At 44.9% G+C, this 20,352-nt stretch overlaps 1 protein-coding gene across 1 annotated transcript in view; it reads right to left on the bottom strand.

Annotated features, from left to right (window-relative positions):
- Positions 1 to 19,664, bottom strand: part of LOC126992358 (protein Wnt-7b-like) — a 34,826-nt gene extending 15,162 nt beyond the window's left edge. The window contains exon 1 of the mRNA XM_050851065.1: positions 18,990 to 19,664. Within this exon, the coding sequence (XP_050707022.1) occupies positions 18,990 to 19,664 (675 nt within the window). The remainder of the gene's footprint in view (positions 1 to 18,989) is intronic.
- Positions 19,665 to 20,352: the final 688 nt, after the last annotated feature.

The following is a 20,352-nucleotide window of genomic DNA, read 5'->3' as shown; positions in this document are numbered from 1 at the left end:
AGGAGGTAGAGTGAGTTCAAAGGGCAGGGTTGAAGAGGAGGAGGAAGAGGAGGAGGAGGAGGGTGGCAAGCAGGGCAAGGAGGAAGAGGAGGTGGTGGAGGAAGAGAAGGAGGGCAAGTAGAAGGAGAAGGAGGAGGAGGAGGTGGGGGAGAGCGCTGGCCATTTCAATGCAAGGAGGGTGTCGCTTGGTATTTAGCCGCTGCTGCGTCGGGAGTGTCAGCGGCCTGGGCAAAGGGGTGGCGTGTCTGTGCTGCGGCTGTGGAGAGGGCAAGGCTGTGTGTGCTGTGCCGCGGTGTTTAAGCTCGACTTCAACACAGCAATACTCTCCACAACACTGCTTTTTTTCTTTTTTTCTTGTTCTTCCTCAATTTTCTTCTTTGTCTCCTCGTTTTCCTCCTTCTCCTCCTCCTTATCTTCCAAAGCATATTTTCTTTTTTTTTATTGTTTATTTTTCGTATTTTTCTGTTAAGTTCTTCCTCATCTTCTTGTTTTGGCTTTTTCATCTCGCTATTCATCCTTTTATTTTTATTTCCCTTCCGTTTCCTTATTTTCCGTCTTCGTAGCTTGTAAACATGAGGAATGAATCGTCTGCAGGCAATATAAACAATGAAAGGAGGACAGAACGCTAAAGAAAAGAAGCAACAGTAATCGAACATATGTACCGTACGTGTATCTTCATTAGCTCGATTATCCTCATTAGAAAGCAGAGTTTTTAATGATGAGTCTTCCAATTACAGACAGTCTTCCAGGTACAGAGGTCATCTCTCTCTCTCTCTCTCTCTCTCTCTCTCTCTCTCTCTCTCTCTCTCTCTCTCTCTCTCTCTCTCTCTCTCTCTCTCTCTCTCTCTCTCTCTCTCTCTCTCTCTCTCTCTCTCTCTCTCTCTCTCTCTCTCTCTCTCTCTCTCTCTCTCTTGTTTCTTCTTTCAATTTCTCCTCCTCCTCTTCCTCCTCTCCCTGGTGTTGAGATTATTCATTACACAAGTTCATGAACACTCCCTAATCAAGCAGGAAACATGGAAACATGGAAACAAGCATAAGGAGGAGGCGGCGGTAGAGCTCTTTTTATGAATTTTCTGCTTCTTCTTGTTCCTCTTTTTCTTCTTCTTCTTCTTCTTCTTCTTCTTCTTCTTCTTCTTCTTCCTCCTCTTTCTCCTCCTCCTTGATAAGTAATAACAGACTTATAGAAATGGTTAAGGATTCGTTCCTCACTCAAGTTGTAACTCAACCGACAAGAGAAAACAATCTGCCGGATTTGGTATTAGTAAGCGGACCCGACCTCATTCGCGACTGTGAAAATGGTGAGAAAATTCATGGTTGCGATCACCACTAAATCCGTTTTAATGTCAACATATGTCACAAACTCGTAGACAATCTGTCAGTGATACCAGACTACAAAAAATCAAATTTCAACCTAGCCCGTGAGCTGCTTCCTCCTGCGACCTGGGACCAACTTAACCTCACCGACAATACAATCAACAACGTGTGGAACGACTTCAAAGATAAGCTTTTGGGAGTAGAGAAGGCTACAGTGCCTACGAAACCCAGGCGAGTAAATGGTGCCGTAGATCCACCGTGAATGTCCAGAGAATTAAAAAGGGCGGTAAACTTAAATTTTTTTTTTTATAATCTAATGAAAGAGAATGACACTGCCGAAGCCCGCACACAGTACCACACCAGCCTAAAAGCTTGTCGCACCCTTATTAGAAGGTAATAAACGCAACTATGATGAACAAATAGCGCGCAACATCAAGACCAACTCAAAAAATTATTCACATACATCAGATCGAAAAACATATAACCAATACTGGTCCCCTGACAGACGAGACTGGATCAGTAACTCGGAACAGTAAACAAATGGCCACAATCCTCAACACTAACTTAGCATCCGTATTCACAGTCGAGGACATCGAAACCATTGCTGAGGGCCCTGACCCGCGGAGAAGTGAAAAAGTATTTGGACAAACTCGACACGAACAAGTCAGCGGGGCCTGACAGTTTGTCCCCGCGGTCATTAAAAGAGCTTAAACAACAAATAATTCAATCACTCACTAATATGTTCAACCGGTCAGCTCAACTGAATAAGGTCCCGGAAGACTGGAAGATGGCGAACGTAACACAGATTTTCAAAAAAAGGAGACAAAAGTGTTGCATTAAACTACAGGCCCATAAGTTTGACATCAGTGGCAGGAGAAATACTCGAAAAGATCATTAGAGACAAACTTGTTAAGTTTCTAGAAGACAATCATGCAATCTCCGACACCCAGTAAGGCTTCAAAAACAAGCAACAGAAGCGCCGAAGTCTTCCTCAAACTATATTTAGCATTAGTTAGACCTCATCTTGACTATGCGGTTCAGTTTTGGTCACCTTACTATAGAATGGATATCAAAATGTTAGAATCAGTGCAGAGGAGGATGACTAAGATGATTCAGGGGTTGAGAAACTTGCCATACGAGGGAAGACTCAAACAGTTAAACTTGCATTCTCTAGAAAGGCGAAGGGTGCGTGGAGACATGATCGAGGTTTATATATGGATGAAGGGCTTTAATAAGGGAGATATTCATAAGGTTTTGTTGGTAAGAGAACAGGGTAGGACACGAAGTAACGGATTTAAACTGGATAAATTCAGATTCAACAGGGACATAGGCAAAAATTGGTTTAGCAACTGAGTGGAAGATGAATGGAACAGGCTTTGCAGTCATGTTGTAAGTGCTAGTATGATAGTCACATTCAAAATAGATTAGATAAATTCATGGACAGCGATACTAGGTGGGGTTAGATACACGGGAGTTTAGGGTCAAAGGAACTGCCTTGTATAGGCCTACCGGCCTCTTGCAGATTCCAACGTTCTTATGTTCTTATGTTATCTGACTGGCGAGATGTCAAAAGCGGTGTTCCACAGGGGTCGATGTTGGGACCTGTTCTGTTTTTAGTGTACGTAAATGACATTGACGAGGGGCTATCGTGTAAAATATCGAAATTTGCCGACGACACAAACATAGCCAGCAGAGTCACTACGACAACGGATAAAGAACACTTCCAAGCTGATCTCGATCGTTTGAGCAGTCCCAGTAGCTAAATTATATTGTTTGTTATTGGGTTGTTTATTTATTTATTTATTATGTTGTTTTAATTTGTTTTGTTTTTGTTTTGTCTTGTTTTGCTTTGTTTACTTTGTTTTTTTCTTTTCTTTTCCTTTTCTTTTCTCTTGATGTTTTCTTTTCTTTTCTCTTGATGTTTTCTTTTCTTTTCTTTCTGTTGGTGTTGCTGGCTGTGGATGAGCCTCCTCCTCCCCAGAAGACTCACCCGTCACCCGCCCTGCGGCCCCAGGGGCCGAAAGCTCGATGACTTTTTAGTTATTTTCTTGATATTGTAATTTCATTTTCTTTTCTCGATGATTTAATTTCCTTTCTCTATCCTCTATCTTGACTGTGTGGGTTAGCCTCCTTCTCCCCAGAGGAGATTCACCCGTCACCCACCCTGCGGCCCCAGGGGCCGAAAGGTGGATGACTTTTCTGTTTTCCTTTTCTTGATGTTTCTATCATCCTTTCTGGTGTTCCTGGGTCTGAACGAGCCGCTTTCCTCCCAGAAGAGACTCGCCCATAATTTTGTGATGTTGGTTTGGGCCGAAAGGTGGATGATTCTTTTCATTTCCATTTTCATTTTTCTAGTGTTACTTCTCTGCATTTTCCTTCCGGTGTTACTTCACATTTCTTCTTCTTGTGTTATTTCTCTTCAAATTCCTTCTTCTTGTGTTACTCTTTTCAAATTCCTTCTTCTGTCTAACTCTTTTCAATACCTTCTTCTGTGTTACTCTTTTCAATACCTTCTTCTGTGTAACTCTTTTCAATACCTTCTTCTGTGTAACTCTTTTCAATACCTTCTTCTGTGTTACTCTTTTCAATACCTTCTTCTGTGTTACTCTTTTCAATACCTTCTTCTGTGTTACTCTTTTCAATACCTTCTTCTGTGTTACTCTTTTCAATACCTTCTTCTGTGTTACTCTTTTCAATACCTTCTTCTGTGTTACTCTTTTCAATACCTTCTTCTGTGTAACTCTTTTCAATACCTTCTTCTGTGTAACTCTTTTCAATACCTTCTTCTGTGTAACTCTTTTCAATACCTTCTTCTGTGTAACTCTTTTCAATACCTTCTTCTGTGTTACTCTTTTCAATACCTTCTTCTGTGTTACTCTTTTCAATACCTTCTTCTGTGTTACTCTTTTCAATACCTTCTTCTGTGTAACTCTTTTCAATACCTTCTTCTGTGTTACTCTTTTCAATACCTTCTTCTGTGTAACTCTTTTCAATACCTTCTTCTGTGTTACTCTTTTCAATACCTTCTTCTGTGTAACTCTTTTCAATACCTTCTTCTGTGTTACTCTTTTCAATACCTTCTTCTGTGTTACTCTTTTCAATACCTTCTTCTGTGTAACTCTTTTCAATACCTTCTTCTGTGTTACTCTTTTCAATACCTTCTTCTGTGTTACTCTTTTCAATACCTTCTTCTGTGTAACTCTTTTCAATACCTTCTTCTGTGTAACTCTTTTCAATACCTTCTTCTGTGTAACTCTTTTCAATACCTTCTTCTGTGTAACTCTTTTCAATACCTTCTTCTGTGTAACTCTTTTCAATACCTTCTTCTGTGTTACTCTTTTCAATACCTTCTTCTGTGTTACTCTTTTCAATACCTTCTTCTGTGTTACTCTTTTCAATACCTTCTTCTGTGTTACTCTTTTCAAATTCCTTCTTCTTGTGTTACTCTTTTCAACTTCCTTCTTCTTGTGTTACTTCATATGCCTTCTTCTAGTGTTACTTCTCTTCATTTTCCTTCTTCTGGTGTTCCCTTCTTTCCCTTCCTTCTCTCGGTGTTTCCATGTCGTCTTTTCCTGGTTTTGTATGTTGGAACGCGTTAGTCTCCTTCTCCCCAGAGAAGACCCGCCATACCAACATACAAGACGCTTTAAACAAAGCAAAACAAGACAATTTTTTTTGGATTTTTTGTTTTTGTATTTTTTTTGTATTTTTCGTTTTTTATCGTAGTTGGCATGACACTTGCCTTGCTTAGGGGAATTGTACCTCCCCATGCGTCGAACCTTCCATTGGAACGTGTCATTAACGCGTCGTCTGGCTAATAAGAGGTCAGTAACTGCATGTCTTGCTGCCACTTCACGCCCCCCCAACCCCCGGAACCTAGGGATCTCCGACACCTCCGTGGACGCTCCGGGGGAGCCGAGGCGCCCTGCCGGAGCCCTGAGCCCTGCGACGCTCGCCAGGAAGGCCTTGGGCCCCCTGACGCTCCCCAGCCCCGCGAGGCGAGGAGGGTGGATAGCAAGATGAGCCTCTTAAAATTCCTGACGGGATTAATTCAAATCAATCGAAAATACAGTGAAGGCGCCGGAGACCGTTTTTGTTGGATCAAGGATGGCAGGACGAAGGCCAAAGGAAGGTGACAGAGGAAGGGAGGAATAAAGGGGGGAAGATGACAGGAGGAAGGAGGATGGAGAAAATGACAGGACGAAGGAAGAAACGAGGGAAGGAAGGAAGGAAAGCAACAACGAGGGAAGGAAGGAAGGAAAGCAACAACGAGGGAAGGAAGGAAGGAAAGCAACAACGAGGGAAGGAAGGAAGGAAGGAAGGAAGGAACGAGGAAAGGAAGGAAAGTGATGTGACGAAAGTGGGAAGTTGACAGGGCGAAGGAAGGAGACTGAACCGCCAAGATTCTGCCCGGGATTGGCGCGAATGGCGAGGCCCCGAACTGACTGACTTGGCGACTATATTATAGTGTTGCTGCCTCGGCCTGTTCCGTTACTTTACTTCCCTGATTTGCTCACCACGGCCTTCGCCTTTGCTGTCCTTCATCTTCCACCTTTGATTAGATAGTTAGTGTAGCTTATCACAAACAGCCTCGTAATGACCAGCTGGCCTGCTGTTGTTTGTTCTCTCTTTGTGTTTCTTTGTTCCTGCTCCTCCTCCTTTAAAAAGAGAAAAAAAACAGACCTCGTGGTTGCCTTATATGAGGACTGTGAGAGAATAAAGTTACCTCCTCCTCCACCTTCACATCCTCCTCCTTCTCCTTCTCCACCTCCACTTCCACCTCCACCTTCACCTCCTCCTCCTTCTCCTTCTCCACCTCCACCTCCACCTCCCTCTCGTTTCTCCACAAACCTCATAGTTTCAAAAATATTAACAGAAACACATCAAAACACTATACATATTACTTAATCTTGAGAGAGAGAGAGAGAGAGAGAGAGAGAGAGAGAGAGAGAGAGAGAGAGAGAGAGAGAGAGAGAGAGTAAAGTAGGAATCGATTAATGAGTTGGGTTTGTAAACGCATTAGAACGGGACTAATTGTCAATAATATCGCGATCTAAGGATTATGGGGATTAAGGGAGTGACGATTATGGGATTAAGGGGTGAGTGGCTGGGAGGGAGGAGGTTGGGAGGTGAGAGAGAGGATTGAGGAGACCGGGAACAGGACAGAGAGAGGGAGGGCAGTGGAGAACGAGGTGAAGGAAATAACACGGATACACAAGGATATGAGGGGACTATTAACCCTGTAGCCGCAGGGATCATGTTTCTTAATGGTCCTTCTAAGTGAGAAAAATGAGAAAAAAAATCATCACTCACACAAATCATTTCATAATATATACCAAAGCGTTTTGTGATCGGTTTATGCATCATCTATTTTTGGGGGGTCTATATCATGGCACAAATTTGGCCCGTCGCTGCTACACGGTAAAGCCACAAATTTGGCCCGAGGGGCCATATTATAGCTTCCTTGCCAATTGCAAAATGAACGGAGAACAAAGCTCACAAAATATAACTGTTTTATCGGGTCAAGTGTAGCGAGGGTATCGGTAAAAGACACTGATAAAATGTTGTCAAGAAATCCTTGCATCTGTCTCACAGGCTGGACCTTGGCTACCGCTACCTTCCCTCCCCTCTCTCACCACTTCCTCTCTACCAGGGAATAATGGCCAGGGCAACCCGAGGTCCACAGGGGTCACCGGCGACCTTGACCATAGACATGACAACGTCGCTGGGTAGCACAGTTGAATTCATTTCCATACATAAATCATCGTTACTATCCTAAAATTCGATACATTCACAACATAATATAGACTTGTTTTACCATATACAAAATTTAAAGACTATGTCAAATACTAAACAACCGACATATAAAATGGTATGCCTTGTTGTGGTTGAAGCGACAATGCTGCCGGGTAGGGAATTCCACCTGCTCCACCCAAAGTATCTTGATATTTGCATCAGACTTAGTACCTCGAACCCAATCCCATTATCCCCATGTACTACCTGAGCCCAGAACTCTGCTTCCTGTCACTGAACCACACCATGATCCATCTACCTTCAAACCCGTGGGCTTTAATTGTTGTCAAAGTTATTGGTGAGGTTCTTTGTCGAATGCTTTACTAAAATTAAGATATGCAATATCATAACTGTCGTCCTTACGTATTTGACACTTTTGTAAAAAGAAAACAATAAAGTCAGACAAGATCTAGCCTTGATCAATGAACCCAAGGTGGGGACCATTGATCAGGCTGTTTCTCTAGGAGTCTAGGTGGTCACGGATATTTTCATCTATAATAGACTCGAATGCTTTTACTGCCACCGACGTTAAACTAATTGCAGCCGACATTAGACCATTGATAGAAAGAACGGAATGGGAAAAAAATAAAAGGAGGCATAAAGAGGGAGTGAGGAGGTAAGAGGAAGGAAGGGAGACTAATTGTCTAAAGGAAGTGCAAGATAGAGACAGAGAAACATATCGATAACTAAATGGAAGGACAAAGCGATCATTAATTATAAGAAGAAATTATGAAAAGACGAAGAAAAGAAGAAGAACAAGAACAAGAACAGAAACAACAACAACAACAACAAAAGAACATAAGAACGTAAGGAGTCTGCAAGAGGCCGGTTGGCCGATACAAGGCAGTTCCTGTAAGTCTAACCGCACCTAACCTCACTATCCATGAATTTATCCAAACTCTTCTTCAATGCATCTATGGTATTGGCACCCACAACATGACTCCCAAGCCTGCTCCACTCATCCACCACTTTACTGGTAAACCAATTCTTGCCTATGTCTTTGTTGAATCTGAATTTAACTAGCTTAAAACCGTTGCTACGTGTTCTACCTTGCTCTTTTACAACCAAAACCCTATTTACATCCCCTTTATTAAAGTCCTTCACCCATTTATAAACCTCGATCAAGTCACCTCGTAACCTTCGCCTTCCTAGAGCGTATAAATTTAAATGCTTCAGTTTATTTTCATAAGGCAAGTTTCTCACCCTTGAATAATTTTGTCATCATCCTCTGTACAGATTCTAACTACTTGATATCCACTCTACAGTAAGATGACCAGAACTGAACCGCATAATCGAAATGACGTCTAATTAATGCTATGTAGAGTTTGAGGATGACTTCAGCGCTCCTATTGCTTACGCTCCTCGAGATGAAACCCAGTACCCTATTTGCACGATTCTTAGCTTGAACGCACTGAGCTCCAGGACGGAGGTCAGTGCTCACTAAACTCTAAATCCCTCTCACACCCAGACCTACTCAGCGGAGTGTCATTTAAGGAGTATATAATTGTGTGAGGGTTATTCCTACCTACACTCAGAATACTGCACTTCCCGACATTGGATTCCATCTGCCACTTCCCCGCCCAATCATATAGTCTGTCTAGCTCATCCTGAAGAACGCTAGCGTCCTGGAAGAAGAAGAAGAAGAAGAAAAGACAAAGAAGAAAAGACAAAGAAGAAGAAGTATGAGGAAAATAATAATAATGACAACAAAATCAACGAGGAGAGGAAGAAGAAAAATAATACCTAACAACAACTAAAGCAAAAACATAAATAAAATAAAATAAAATAAAACAGTAATCGAAAACTCCGTATTATATGTTAACTCCCTTCGTTTTCCATAATTAATATGAGCTGAAGATTATTTTTTTCCAATACCGCTACTACGTGTAAATATATAAATCACTTCAAATTAACTTCTCATCTTTTGTCTCGCTCACCACGAAAATGCACACCAGCTGACATCCTCAAGGCCTTGTGTCCATTATAAATCTACGGACTCATCACCGATACTTTTATTTTCTTAGATTTAAAAAGTAAAATAAAAAAGTAAATAACGTTGAGAAACTTGCACGAATTCTGTACCGAGGCAACACCCTCTTACTTGTAGAGACGAGAAAAAGCAGGACAAAAAAACAGCAACAACAGGTGATGTGATAATGGAGGGAGTGGATTACGTAAAAATGCGTAAGCTCTTGCTAGGCAGATTATTCGTTAAAAGCTGATCCTGTTTTCAAAGTGCGCGTCGTGAAATATTTACACACACACACACACACACACACACACACCACATTAGGTTTAACAAGTGGTTCTCTAGTTTCAAAGCCACGGGAAGAGTAAACAAGAGTAAGAAAGTCATAAAGATTAGTTAACAAGTGGTTCTCTATTTTTAAACCCCAGGGAAGAGTAAACAAGAATAAGACTGTTCTAATAATAAGTTAAGAAGTGTGTATCTATATTATCAAACTCACGGGAAGATCAAACAAGTGCAAGACTGTTCTAATGAAAAGGTAACAATTGATTCTCAAGCTTCAGATCGACGTGCCTAGTAAACCCTTGCTAGATTCTTATAAACCATCCACGAACACGCCAGTTCCTGGATTTCGTTAGGGGGCATCAGGGGTTAGGTTAGGTTAGGTTAGGTTAGGTAACACACACACACACACACACACACACACACACACACACACACACACACACACAAGCAGTAGCACCATTGCCATTAAAGGTTGTGATATTTTCGTTTCGTCAGCGAATGCCACGCCCTGGATTGTTCTGCGGTGAGGTGATGCTTCTGAGAGGGGTGGTGGTGCGGGGGGGGGGGGGGTCGGAATGGTGGTAGGCAGTGGGGTGATGTTGGGGGGTTGTGGGGTGGGGGTGCTGGTGGTGGGGGTTGATGGGTGGTGGTGGGGGTGGTGGGGGTTGATGGGTGGTGGTGGGGGTGGTGGGGATGGTGGAGGAGAGAGTCGAAGGTCTTGTCTTGGTTGGCTTCTCCGTCATTCACTTTTTGGGAAGTGTATTTCGTGTATAATAATTACTTGCCCGTGTATTTATTTAGGGTTGTATGACAGCTGGTTAGTGATTTATTTTACTATATTTCTTTTACAGCAAAGGACACAGCACAAGGGCACAACAAAAGGAAACAATAAAAAAGCCCACTACTCGCTGCTCCTGTAAGAATCGGAAGAGGTGGCCGAAAGAGCATGTTACCTTATGGTTACAGAGAGCTAATGATTTTATAATGTCATCAGTCAGTCAGCGGAAGGCAATCGGACCGGGACAGCCTAATGAATGACGCTCCGCGGGGATCCGTGTTGGGTCCACTGCCATTCATTGTTTATAGGATTTTTATATATTCAGGGAAGTTGTGATATGTAAATGTATTGAATATCTATAGATCTATCTACCTATCTCTATCTATATCTATCTCTATCTGTCTATCTATCTATCTATCTATCTATCTTCTTATCTATTTATTTATCTATCTATCTATCTATATATATATATCTCTCTCTCTCTCTCTCTCTCTCTCTCTCTCTCTCTCTCTCTCTCTCTCTCTCTCTCTCTCTCTCTCTCTCTCTCTCTCTCTCTCTCTCTCTCTCTCTCTCTCTCTCTCTCTCTCTCTCTCTCTCTCTCTCTATATATATATATATATATATATATATATATATATATATATATATATATATATATATATATATATATATATATATATATATATATATATATATATATATATATATATATATATATATATATATATATATATATATATATATATATATATATATATATAAATATCAACAGCAGATTTTGCACTATTCTCTTTATAAGTTGTTTTTTCTATTTCACGCACTGTGGCGCGGTCTTTTGGTTGTAGGTATTGGAGATCCATGTCTCAAGACGTCTTTCGGCCTATTCGGCCATCTTCAGGAGATGTTCTCTTTGCAGGTGTAGGAGAAGGAGTGAGTGAGCTGCTTCTTCTTCTTCGAGGGATTTTGGTAGGCGGGGCTATATATTGCCTCGCTGAGCCTGCACGTTAGTGTGCGCGGCTCTCAGCCAATCATAGCTTAGCTTGGCGCTTGCTGCCTCTTTGTCGGGAGTGACGTGTCAGGTTGATGCTGTATGTTTATTGCAGGTTTATGGGTGTAAATTAGCACTGCCTCGGTCATTTTGAGTCTCTTGTTATTTTCTCTTGTCAATATTATGGTGTTGTCCTCCATGTGTTTCCTCCTTAGGAAAAACGCTCACCAAGCGCATAGAACTGGAAATGCTACTCGAAGACATTCAAAAGCTCGAGAACGACAAGAGGGTAACAACATTATTTAGTTATAGAGTGCAATAAGAACAGCACCAAAAAGACAAGCATATAATTTAATAAAAAGAGATGACTAGAAATTATAAGGATCGATGAATAGATTAGTTAATTATTAATGGAATAAGAAAAGTACACAAAAAAAAACAGGCACATAAATAATAAAAAGAGATACCTGGAAAAAAGGGGAAGGAATAGATTAGTTAGTTATAAATTGGAATAAGAAAAGAACCAAACAAGACAAGCATACAAAATACTAAAATGAAGTAAATAGGAAAAAATAAAGAGCAAAAAACAGATTAATTATTTATAGATTGGAATAAGCAAAGAACCAAAAAAGACAAGCATAGAAGTTAATAAAAGAAATACCTCGAAAATAAGGAACGAAGAATATATTAGTTAGTTATACATTGGAATAAGAACAGCACCAAAAAAGACAGGCATAGAAGTTAATAAAAAGAAATAAGTACAAAATATGGAAAGAAGAATAGATTAGTTAGTTATAAATTGGAATAAGAAAAGCATTAAAAGGACGAGCACAAAGGTTAATAAAAGAAATAACTAGAAAAATAAGGAACGAAGAATAGATTAGTTAGTTAAAGATTGGAACAATAATAGTACCAAAAAGACAATCATACAAGTTAATAAAAAGAAATACCTGGAGAAATAGGAAGAATAGATTGGTTAGTTATAGATTGGAATAAGAAAAATACCAAAAAGACGAGCATAAAAGTTGATAAAAAGAAATAACTAGATATTATAAGGAACGAGGAATAGATTAGTTAGTTATAGATTGGAATAAGAAAAGAACCAAAAAGACAGGCATAGAAGATAATGAAAAGAAATAACTAGAAAATATAAGAAAAAAACCCAGATTAGTTAGTTATAGATTGGAATAAGAAAAGTACCAAAAAGACGAGCATAGAAGTTAATAAAAAGAAGTAAATAGAAAAATATGGAAAGAAGAATATATTAGTTACTTATAAATTGGAATAAGAAAAGCACCAAAAGAGAAAAACACAGAAGTTCATTAAAAGAAATAACTAGAAAATATTAGGAAATAAAAATTGACTAGTTAGTTATAAATTGGAACAAGAAAAGCACTAAAAAAGACATTCATAGAAGTTAATAATAAAAAAACTAGAAAAAATAAGGAACGCAGAATAGATTAGTTAGTTATAGACTGGAATAAGAAAAGCACAAAAAATACAGCATACAAGTTAATAAAAAGAAATACCTGGCGTGTGTGTCTGAGCTACCAATGGTATGAATGGGTGAGGGGTGAGAGAGGAAGAGCCAGAAGAGGAAGAGGCTGAAGGTTTGAATGACTGAATGCACGTTGGTGGGAGAAATAAGCGCATGGAAGACGTGGAAGGAGGTGTGTGAGCTTGGCATGGCATGAATGGGCGAGGGGAATGAGTGAAAGATGATCGCTACGGCGTCAATGACAAAAGGGAGTGAAAGAGGGAGGCGATGAGAGTTTGAGGGACTGAATGCACATTGGAAAGATGAATAAGCAAGCTGGAAGACGTGGGAGGAGGAGGTGAAGGGTATGAATTGGTGAGAAGGGGCAAGTTACCGAATTGAGGGGACACAAGAAGAAGGAGGCACGTCGGAGGAACTGAAGCTGAACGGAGAGACGAAGGGATTAAGAGGGAGATAAGAAAATAAGGTGGGGGTGTAAGAGGATGATTATATATTGGAAAGACGACTAAGGGAGCTGGAAGGAAGGGCGGTCCAAGCGGTCCAAGCAGGTGGGAGTGAATTGTGGATTGTGTGAGAAGTGACCACGTGAAAAAGGAGAAAAAAGTAAGATGAAAATGGAAAGGATAGGGAACTGAAAGGAGAGACAAGGAGGTGAATATGAAAGGTACAAAAGGGAAGAAAGGCAGGGGATGAAAAAAAAATGAAAATGCAATGTTGAGAAAGGAAGATAAAAAGACTAGAAAAATTAGAAAAACAAGGCGAGGAGGAGGTGAAGAAAGAGGGAGGATTAGATATGGAGAAAGGTACATTAGAGAAGAGAGAAGAGAAAAACGGGAAAGGGAGGGAATAATAATATTTATGTGGAAGTGAGCAGTGAAGGAATGATAGGAAGATAAACAACAGGAGGAGCGCGAGATAAATGATACGCGCAAGAGAGGGGAAAGTAAAGGTGTTGTGCAATAGACAGGTGTATGGAAGGTAAACTTAATTAACAGGTAAATGTAAAGGTAATGGTATGTTTTGTGCCTTGCTAATGGATGGTGTGTGTTGAGTCTACCCTGCTGTACTCTCTCTCTCTCTCTCTCTCTCTCTCTCTCTCTCTCTCTCTCTCTCTCTCTCTCTCTCTCTCTCTCTCTCTCTCTCTCTCTCTCTCTCTCTCTCTCTCTCTCTCTCTCTCTCTCTCTCTCTCTCTCTCTCTCTCCCCTCTCCTCTCACTCCTCCCTCCTCCACTCTCCCTCCCACTCCCTCCCTCCCACTCTCCTCCCTCTCCCTCCCTCCTCCCTCTCCTCACTCCACAGTACAATTAGAACGACATTAGTCTTCGTTACTGAATGGTACTTCAGAAAAACAAACAACAGACACTAAATCAAAGCCAAGTGGGATATAGTTAATGTTGGTGAGAATTTACAGTCAGGTTCGATGATAAATAGCGTCATAATGGTTTGTCCCAGCGTGTGTGTGTGTGTGTGTGTGTGTGTGTGTGTGTGTGTGTGTGTGTGTGTGTGTGTGTGTGTGAGAAAAAATAGGGACAGACATACAGACAGATAGGCAGACATATATACACTAGAAAATCGTCTGTCTTCATTATTTTATTTTTCCTAGATTCATTTTTCGATTCATTTCTAATTCATTTCCTCTTGTCATTTTCCTTTTTTTTCCATATCCTTAACTTTTTCCCACTATCCATAGTTACTCCTTCTCCTCCTCCTCCTCCTCCTCTTGCAAATACTAACCACTACTAACTACTAACTAACAATAACAAGGAATGATCAACTCTTTTTCACCTTCGTTACCTTGGAAATGAGACGAAGGCAGGAGAATATGATGCAGGTATTTTAACACCTGATCAATTACAGCAACGTCGATTATTCTGCGCTTTTTCTGAGCTATAAACTAACCTGAGGAGTAGAAATAACAGTTAAGATGTTACAGCGAGGCGAGGCAGGAAAGACAGTGGTAGGATTTTTTTTTCGAAGTCATCCGCCACTGGAAAAAAAACTACATCGTCCGTTATATCGTTGCGCTTTACTCAATCAACTTTACTAGAACACTAAAACACAAGCATAACATATCAACATCCATTTAGCTGTTCTTAGGCATTGCAGGAATTATTGATCTTTTTACAGTGGATCTATTTTTTAGTCTATCACCTATACCAGAAACACTGACTAAACTAAGCCTTCCACATGTATGTATAGCGAATGATAACGATAAGGAGAAGGAAAAAGTTAAGAAAAAATGAATAAAATAAGAAATCTATGAAAAAAATGGAAACAGATGATTTTTTTTAGTCTGTCTGTCTGTCTGTTTCTGTGTCTGTCTCTGTTTGTTTTGAAGGCACTAAAGAACCTGACGAACTCCCTAAATAAAAACAAAAACAAAAAACAGGCAGCCTTGTTATGTAAGGATACTGGATTTATCTCTTCTGGTCTTCCATGATTCCACGTTTCTTCTTCCCCTTCTCCTCCTCCTCCTCCTCCTGTCTTGTCCGCCACACACACACATTCCTTTTCTTCCTTATTTGACATTCATCCGAGCGGGCGATTGTGCGGCAGCCCACTGAGACACGGAAATGGCTGGCTGGCTGGCTGGCTCTCTCTCTCTCTCTCTCTCTCTCTCTCTCTCTCTCTCTCTCTCTCTCTCTCTCTCTCTCTCTCTCTCTCTCTCTCTCTCTCTCTCTCTCTCTCTCTCTCTCTCTCTCTCTCTCTCTCTCTCTCTCTCTCTCTCTCTCTCTTTTTTTTTTTTTTATTTAAACGTGTTCAGTACATTAGTACATGGCAGTATTATTTGTCTATGCTAAAGTTCCCCCGACCGTTGGGGAGCTATTTAAAAGCTTCTGCCGATTATATTATACAATTATTATACAATATATTATACAATTATATATATACATATTTACGGTGGGTGTAGGAGTAGCCACCTGTGGGACGCAACCTTCATCTGCTGAGTGGACAGTTGTGTCACATCCACATCAGCAGTGAGGTTGTTCCACCACACCACCGCTGCGATGGAGAAGGCACGTTGGTGGGTGCTGGAGCGGGCCATTGGCACTTCCAGGAGGAGGCGTTGCTCATCACCGTTCTCGTGCTGCGCTCAGACCTCCTCCAGGTAGCCCTCAGGGCCGTCAGGTGGGGCACTAGGCCCACTTTTGCCTTAGGTAGCACCGTCAGGGCAGCGACGCGGCGACGGTGCTCCAGGCTATTCAGCTGGTTCGTGGCTGGTCTTGCCCTTCCTTCGTGTGGGTGTTGTTGTTGTTGTTGTTGTCGCTGTGTCTCCCACTGGCTCGGTCGGTGGTGCTGGGTGCCGTTGATGAGGCGTTCAGCCCTCCTCTGCACCTTGTCTAGCAGGTTGAGGTGGCAGCGGGCGCTGGCCATCCAGGTGAGCGGTGCATACTCCATCACTGGACGGACTTGTGCCTTATAGAGGGTGTTCAGGCCCTCAGCATCGAGGAGGTTCTTCATGCGGCGCAGGAGGTTCACCTTCTGGGAGGCTTTTTGCGCCACCCTTTCAAGGTGACGGTCAAACCGCAGCTGGGAGTCCACCTCCACGCCCAGGATGTCGACGCTGGACTGCAGAGGGATGGTGTCATTCCCGAATCTCAGTCTGCCGTGGAGTTGCCTCGCGTCCTCCCGAGAACGTGATATTACCATGGCCTGGGTTTTGTCAGGGGCAAACCTGACTTGCCACCTCTTTCCCCAGGCCATTATGTCTGCCAACTGTCTGTTGACGAACTCTATCACGTCCTGGGCTTCCTCCCTCGTGTATGTTCTGGAGAGGTGCAGTCGTCGGAGTAAGCGCTTGCTGCCTGGATGGTTTGCAGGAGGTCGTTAAAGTATATGTTCCACAGAATAGGTCCAAGGACGGACCCCTGTGGAACGGAGGCCTCCACCGGGAAGCTGGTCGAGGTGCTTCCGTTGACTGCTACGTGGAGGCTCCTGCCTAACAGGTAGTTTGAGAGCAGGCGCAGCAGGTCCCCCGTGATGCCTAGTTGCTGTAGCTTCGCCGTCAGACCGCGGTGCCAAACGGAGTCGAACGCGCCAGCTATATCCAGGGCAATCACGAGAGAGGGGTGGCCGTCATCAAGGGCGTCATGCCAGGACTTTGAGAGGAGAAGGAGGAGGTCTGAGGTAGAGCGGCCCTTCCGAAAACCAAACTGCTTCGGTGACTGCAGGTGGTTTTCCTCGAGGAAGGATGTCAATTGCTCCCCGATGATCCTCTCAAATATCTTGCTGATGATTGGGAGGAGTGATATTGGCCTGTAATTGCCTGGCTCGGACCTGGATTTTTTCTTGTGTACGGGTGTGACTCTGGCCTCCTTCCACTGTGCAGGCCTGTCCCCGTTCTGCAGGCATCGCCGGAAGATCTGGGCGAGGGGGCTGGTGAGCTCATCGGAGCATCGCCGCAGTAAGTATGGACTGACGCTGTCAGGGCCTGGCGCCTTCCTGGTGTTGACGCCCCTCAGATGTCTCCTGACAGCGTCCTCAGAGATAGCACATTCTCTAGTCTTGAGGCGATGAGTTGGGGGAGGGTGGGCGGCTGCCTGTCTGGCTCCTGGGTTGTCATCTTTTGACTGAAGTGACAGGCCAGCAGGTCAGCCTTTTCCCGGCTGGTGATGGCCAGGTCTCCGTCAGGTTTCCTCAGGGGCGGGATACGTTCCTGGGGGGTATGGCCTTGCTGTTCCTTCACCAGCCCCCACCACTGTTTCTGGTCGGTTTGGTTAGAGGACAGCTTTCTCCTCCTGTCGGCGTCCCACCTTACTATTGCCCACTTTGCTGTCCTCGTCATATTTATTCAGGCTCGTCTGTGTTGGGCCTTATTTTCCTGCGTGGGGTGTCTTTTATATCTTGTCCAAGCCTTGTATTTCCTTTCGGCTGCAATACGGCACCTGTACCCGAACCAAGGCTGGTCTTTTGGGCTGGATGAGTAGGTGCGGTGGTGGACGTGTTGCTGCTGGACGGTATTGAGGACAGTGGTGAGGGCGGAGACGTCATGTTGTGGGTCACCGTTAAGGACTGTGCCCCAAGCAGTCGCTGCCAGGGCCTGCCTTGCAGCCGTCCAGTCCGCGCGGTCCCACAGCCAGATGACTCGCTGGTGTTCCTCTTCACGCGCTGGGGCCAGGCTGATGGTGGTGAGTATGGCATTGTGGTCGGAACTGCCCACACGGTCTAGTGGGCAGCACAGCACGCAGTCACTCGGCAGGTCTGTGAGCACAGGGTCCAGGAGCCTCCTCTCTGATGTGTCTGGAACTCAACATGGTTGTGCAATCCATGCACCGCTGTGAGCTCGGTGAAGGCCCTCGCCACCAGGTGTTGATTTAGGTCGCCCACAACCATCGCGTACTGACAGCTGTGGGCAGCCATAAGGTCGTCCAGGTGCTCTGTGAGGTAGGTGAGGGGGGCGCTGCCTTGCCACTGTGGCCGGTACATGGCACAGAGTAGCAGAGCGCTCCTGTCCTCGAGACTGATGCGGAGGAACATCATCTCCATATCCAGGGGAGTGTCTGTGGTGAGGGCGTCCATCTGCAGGCCGTTTCGGTGGCAAACAGCAATGCCTCCCCCCTGTCCTGTGTGGCGGTCTCGTCTGGCCCAGTGCGAGTACCCGGGGATCTTATCACAGGTGGTGGCACATGTGTCGTCCAGGAAGGTCTCCACTGTCACCACTATGTCGATGTGGTGCTTGAGGACAAAGGCGTGTGTCAGCCCACGATGTTGGTCCTAAAGCCTCGTACGTTGGCGGACAGAATCTTGAGGCCGCTGGTGTCCGTATCGCCTTATCGGATCAGCGGAAGGGGAGTGTGCGGGGGATGAGGCCAGGATGGGTAGGGCGGGGCGTGCACCGCTTGCTGGTAGGGAGCAGGCTGGGTGATGGGTGGCTGGTGTTCAGACAGGATTGCTCGAAGCAGTCGTTCCTGTCTGATGTCGGCGGCTCGAGCGTAACACTCGTCATCGGTGTGTCCTCGCCGCTGGCAATACGCACACTCTAGACTTCGCTTTGCTTCTGCCTGCCTCTTGCGACACTGGTCAGCGAGGTGCCCACGTCGGCCACAGAAGTCGCAGATGGTCTCAGAGCAGTGATTAACTGTGTGGCCGCGCTGACGGCACCTGCCACAGAAGGGTGGTGAGGCCTGAGTCCAGAGGGGTTGGGGGCGATGGTGTGTGTGCCGTGGTGTGTCTCCGCGTCCTCGGTTGTAGTGGTGATGGTGGCGGGGAGGACGGGAGGGGGTAGGAGGAGTGGATCGGCTGGGAGAGGGGGGGTTTCTGTTTCTGACAGAGGGCGGGGGGGTCTGTGTGGCCTGGGTGGGTTGGCCCGGCCGGCGGCGAGGGGGTGGGGCTGTCTCGGCGTCTTCTGGGGGGTCGTGAGTCACCTTCCTCAGTGCTCTAGGCTTCCCTGATTCCCACCAGCCGCGCCACCTGGGGTGGGAGGAGCACACCTCCTGCCAGTCCTGGTCAATTTTACTTGGCAGGGCACTTGTGGCTTGTGTGGTGGGGGGAGGGATGGGGGTTTCCTGTTCAGCTTGTGCCAGGGAGTCCATGGAGCTGACGGTTTCAACCAAGGCTTCTCTTTGTTTCCTCGTTCTTTCACTCCGCGCCCGATATGTCTCCACAATGCACTTAAGGCCGTGTACCTCATTCCTTAGTCGGAGAATGATGTCAACAAGGCCTTCAGGCGGGTTGGAGAGAAGATCCTCCCTGACGGCGCTGTCCTCCGTTTCAATTGGTGGTTGTGGGGCGAGCGGGTCGGGCTGGGGGGCTGCTGGCGTGCTGGGCGGTGTATCTTCAGCGGCCGCGTAGGTGACGGGGTGAGGAATGCCGGCTGCTCGCCTCAGTCCCTCAGTCGTGGAGCAGCAGAAAGGGCCTTCATTGAAGCAGTCTGCGCAGGCCAGGTTTGGACAGTCTGGCTGGCTGCAGGCCGTGGAGGGCTTCACACGGACAGAGTAGCTGCACACACAGCAATATTTTGCCCCAGGATAGCCTGACTGTCCTGCCCAGGCAATTTGCTGATGCTGGTGGGGGGCCTCAGTGAGAGTGAGGGAGGCCATGATGGTGGTGTGGGTCGATGCGCACGAGAGGTCAGGTCAGGGTGGGATGGGGGTGTCTCTAATCTCGAATTGGAATGCGAGGGGCGGGCGCGGCCTGTTTCCGAGGGGCCCTGTCCCAGGGGATTTACAGCTCTGGGCGAGGTGAGGTCAGCGTGTTTCGTGGAGTTGCCTCTCACTGTTCACTATTGTGTAGTTTTTCCACACGCTTGAACACTTTGATAGAAAGAATGTTTCACAGATCTCGGAAGCTAATTTTTTCGCTCGTTGGTGGTCGTTCTTGCGCCACTAAACACTTCACTGTCCACAGGCTCCGTCCCGCGTGAGGGCAATGGAGCACAGAGGGGCGAGTTTCCAAGGTTGTGTAAGGGCACACACACACACACACACACACAGTACTTCCTGTGCGCTACTTGTCCACTGCACAGCTCCCAGGAAGCGATGGTAATCCCAACGTGTGGAGGATAAGAAGAAATATCGTTCTGCTTCCACACAGTGTCCAATATCACGGAGCGAACCCGAGCGTGACCTGACCCCACGGCGTCTCAACTCTCTCTCTCTCTCTCTCTCTCTCGCTCTCGCTCTCGCTCGCTCTCGCTCTCTCTCTCGCTCTCTCTCTCTCTCTCTCTCTCTCTCTCTCTCTCTCTCTCTCTCTCTCTCTCTCTCTCTCTCTCTCTCTCTCTCTCTCTCT

The sequence above is a fragment of the Eriocheir sinensis genome, unplaced genomic scaffold (genome assembly GCF_024679095.1).
Source record: "Eriocheir sinensis breed Jianghai 21 unplaced genomic scaffold, ASM2467909v1 Scaffold45, whole genome shotgun sequence".
Classification (NCBI taxonomy): domain Eukaryota; kingdom Metazoa; phylum Arthropoda; class Malacostraca; order Decapoda; family Varunidae; genus Eriocheir; species Eriocheir sinensis.
The sequence above is the reverse complement of the archived record's forward strand: the minus strand, read 5'-3'. Positions and strand labels throughout refer to the sequence as shown.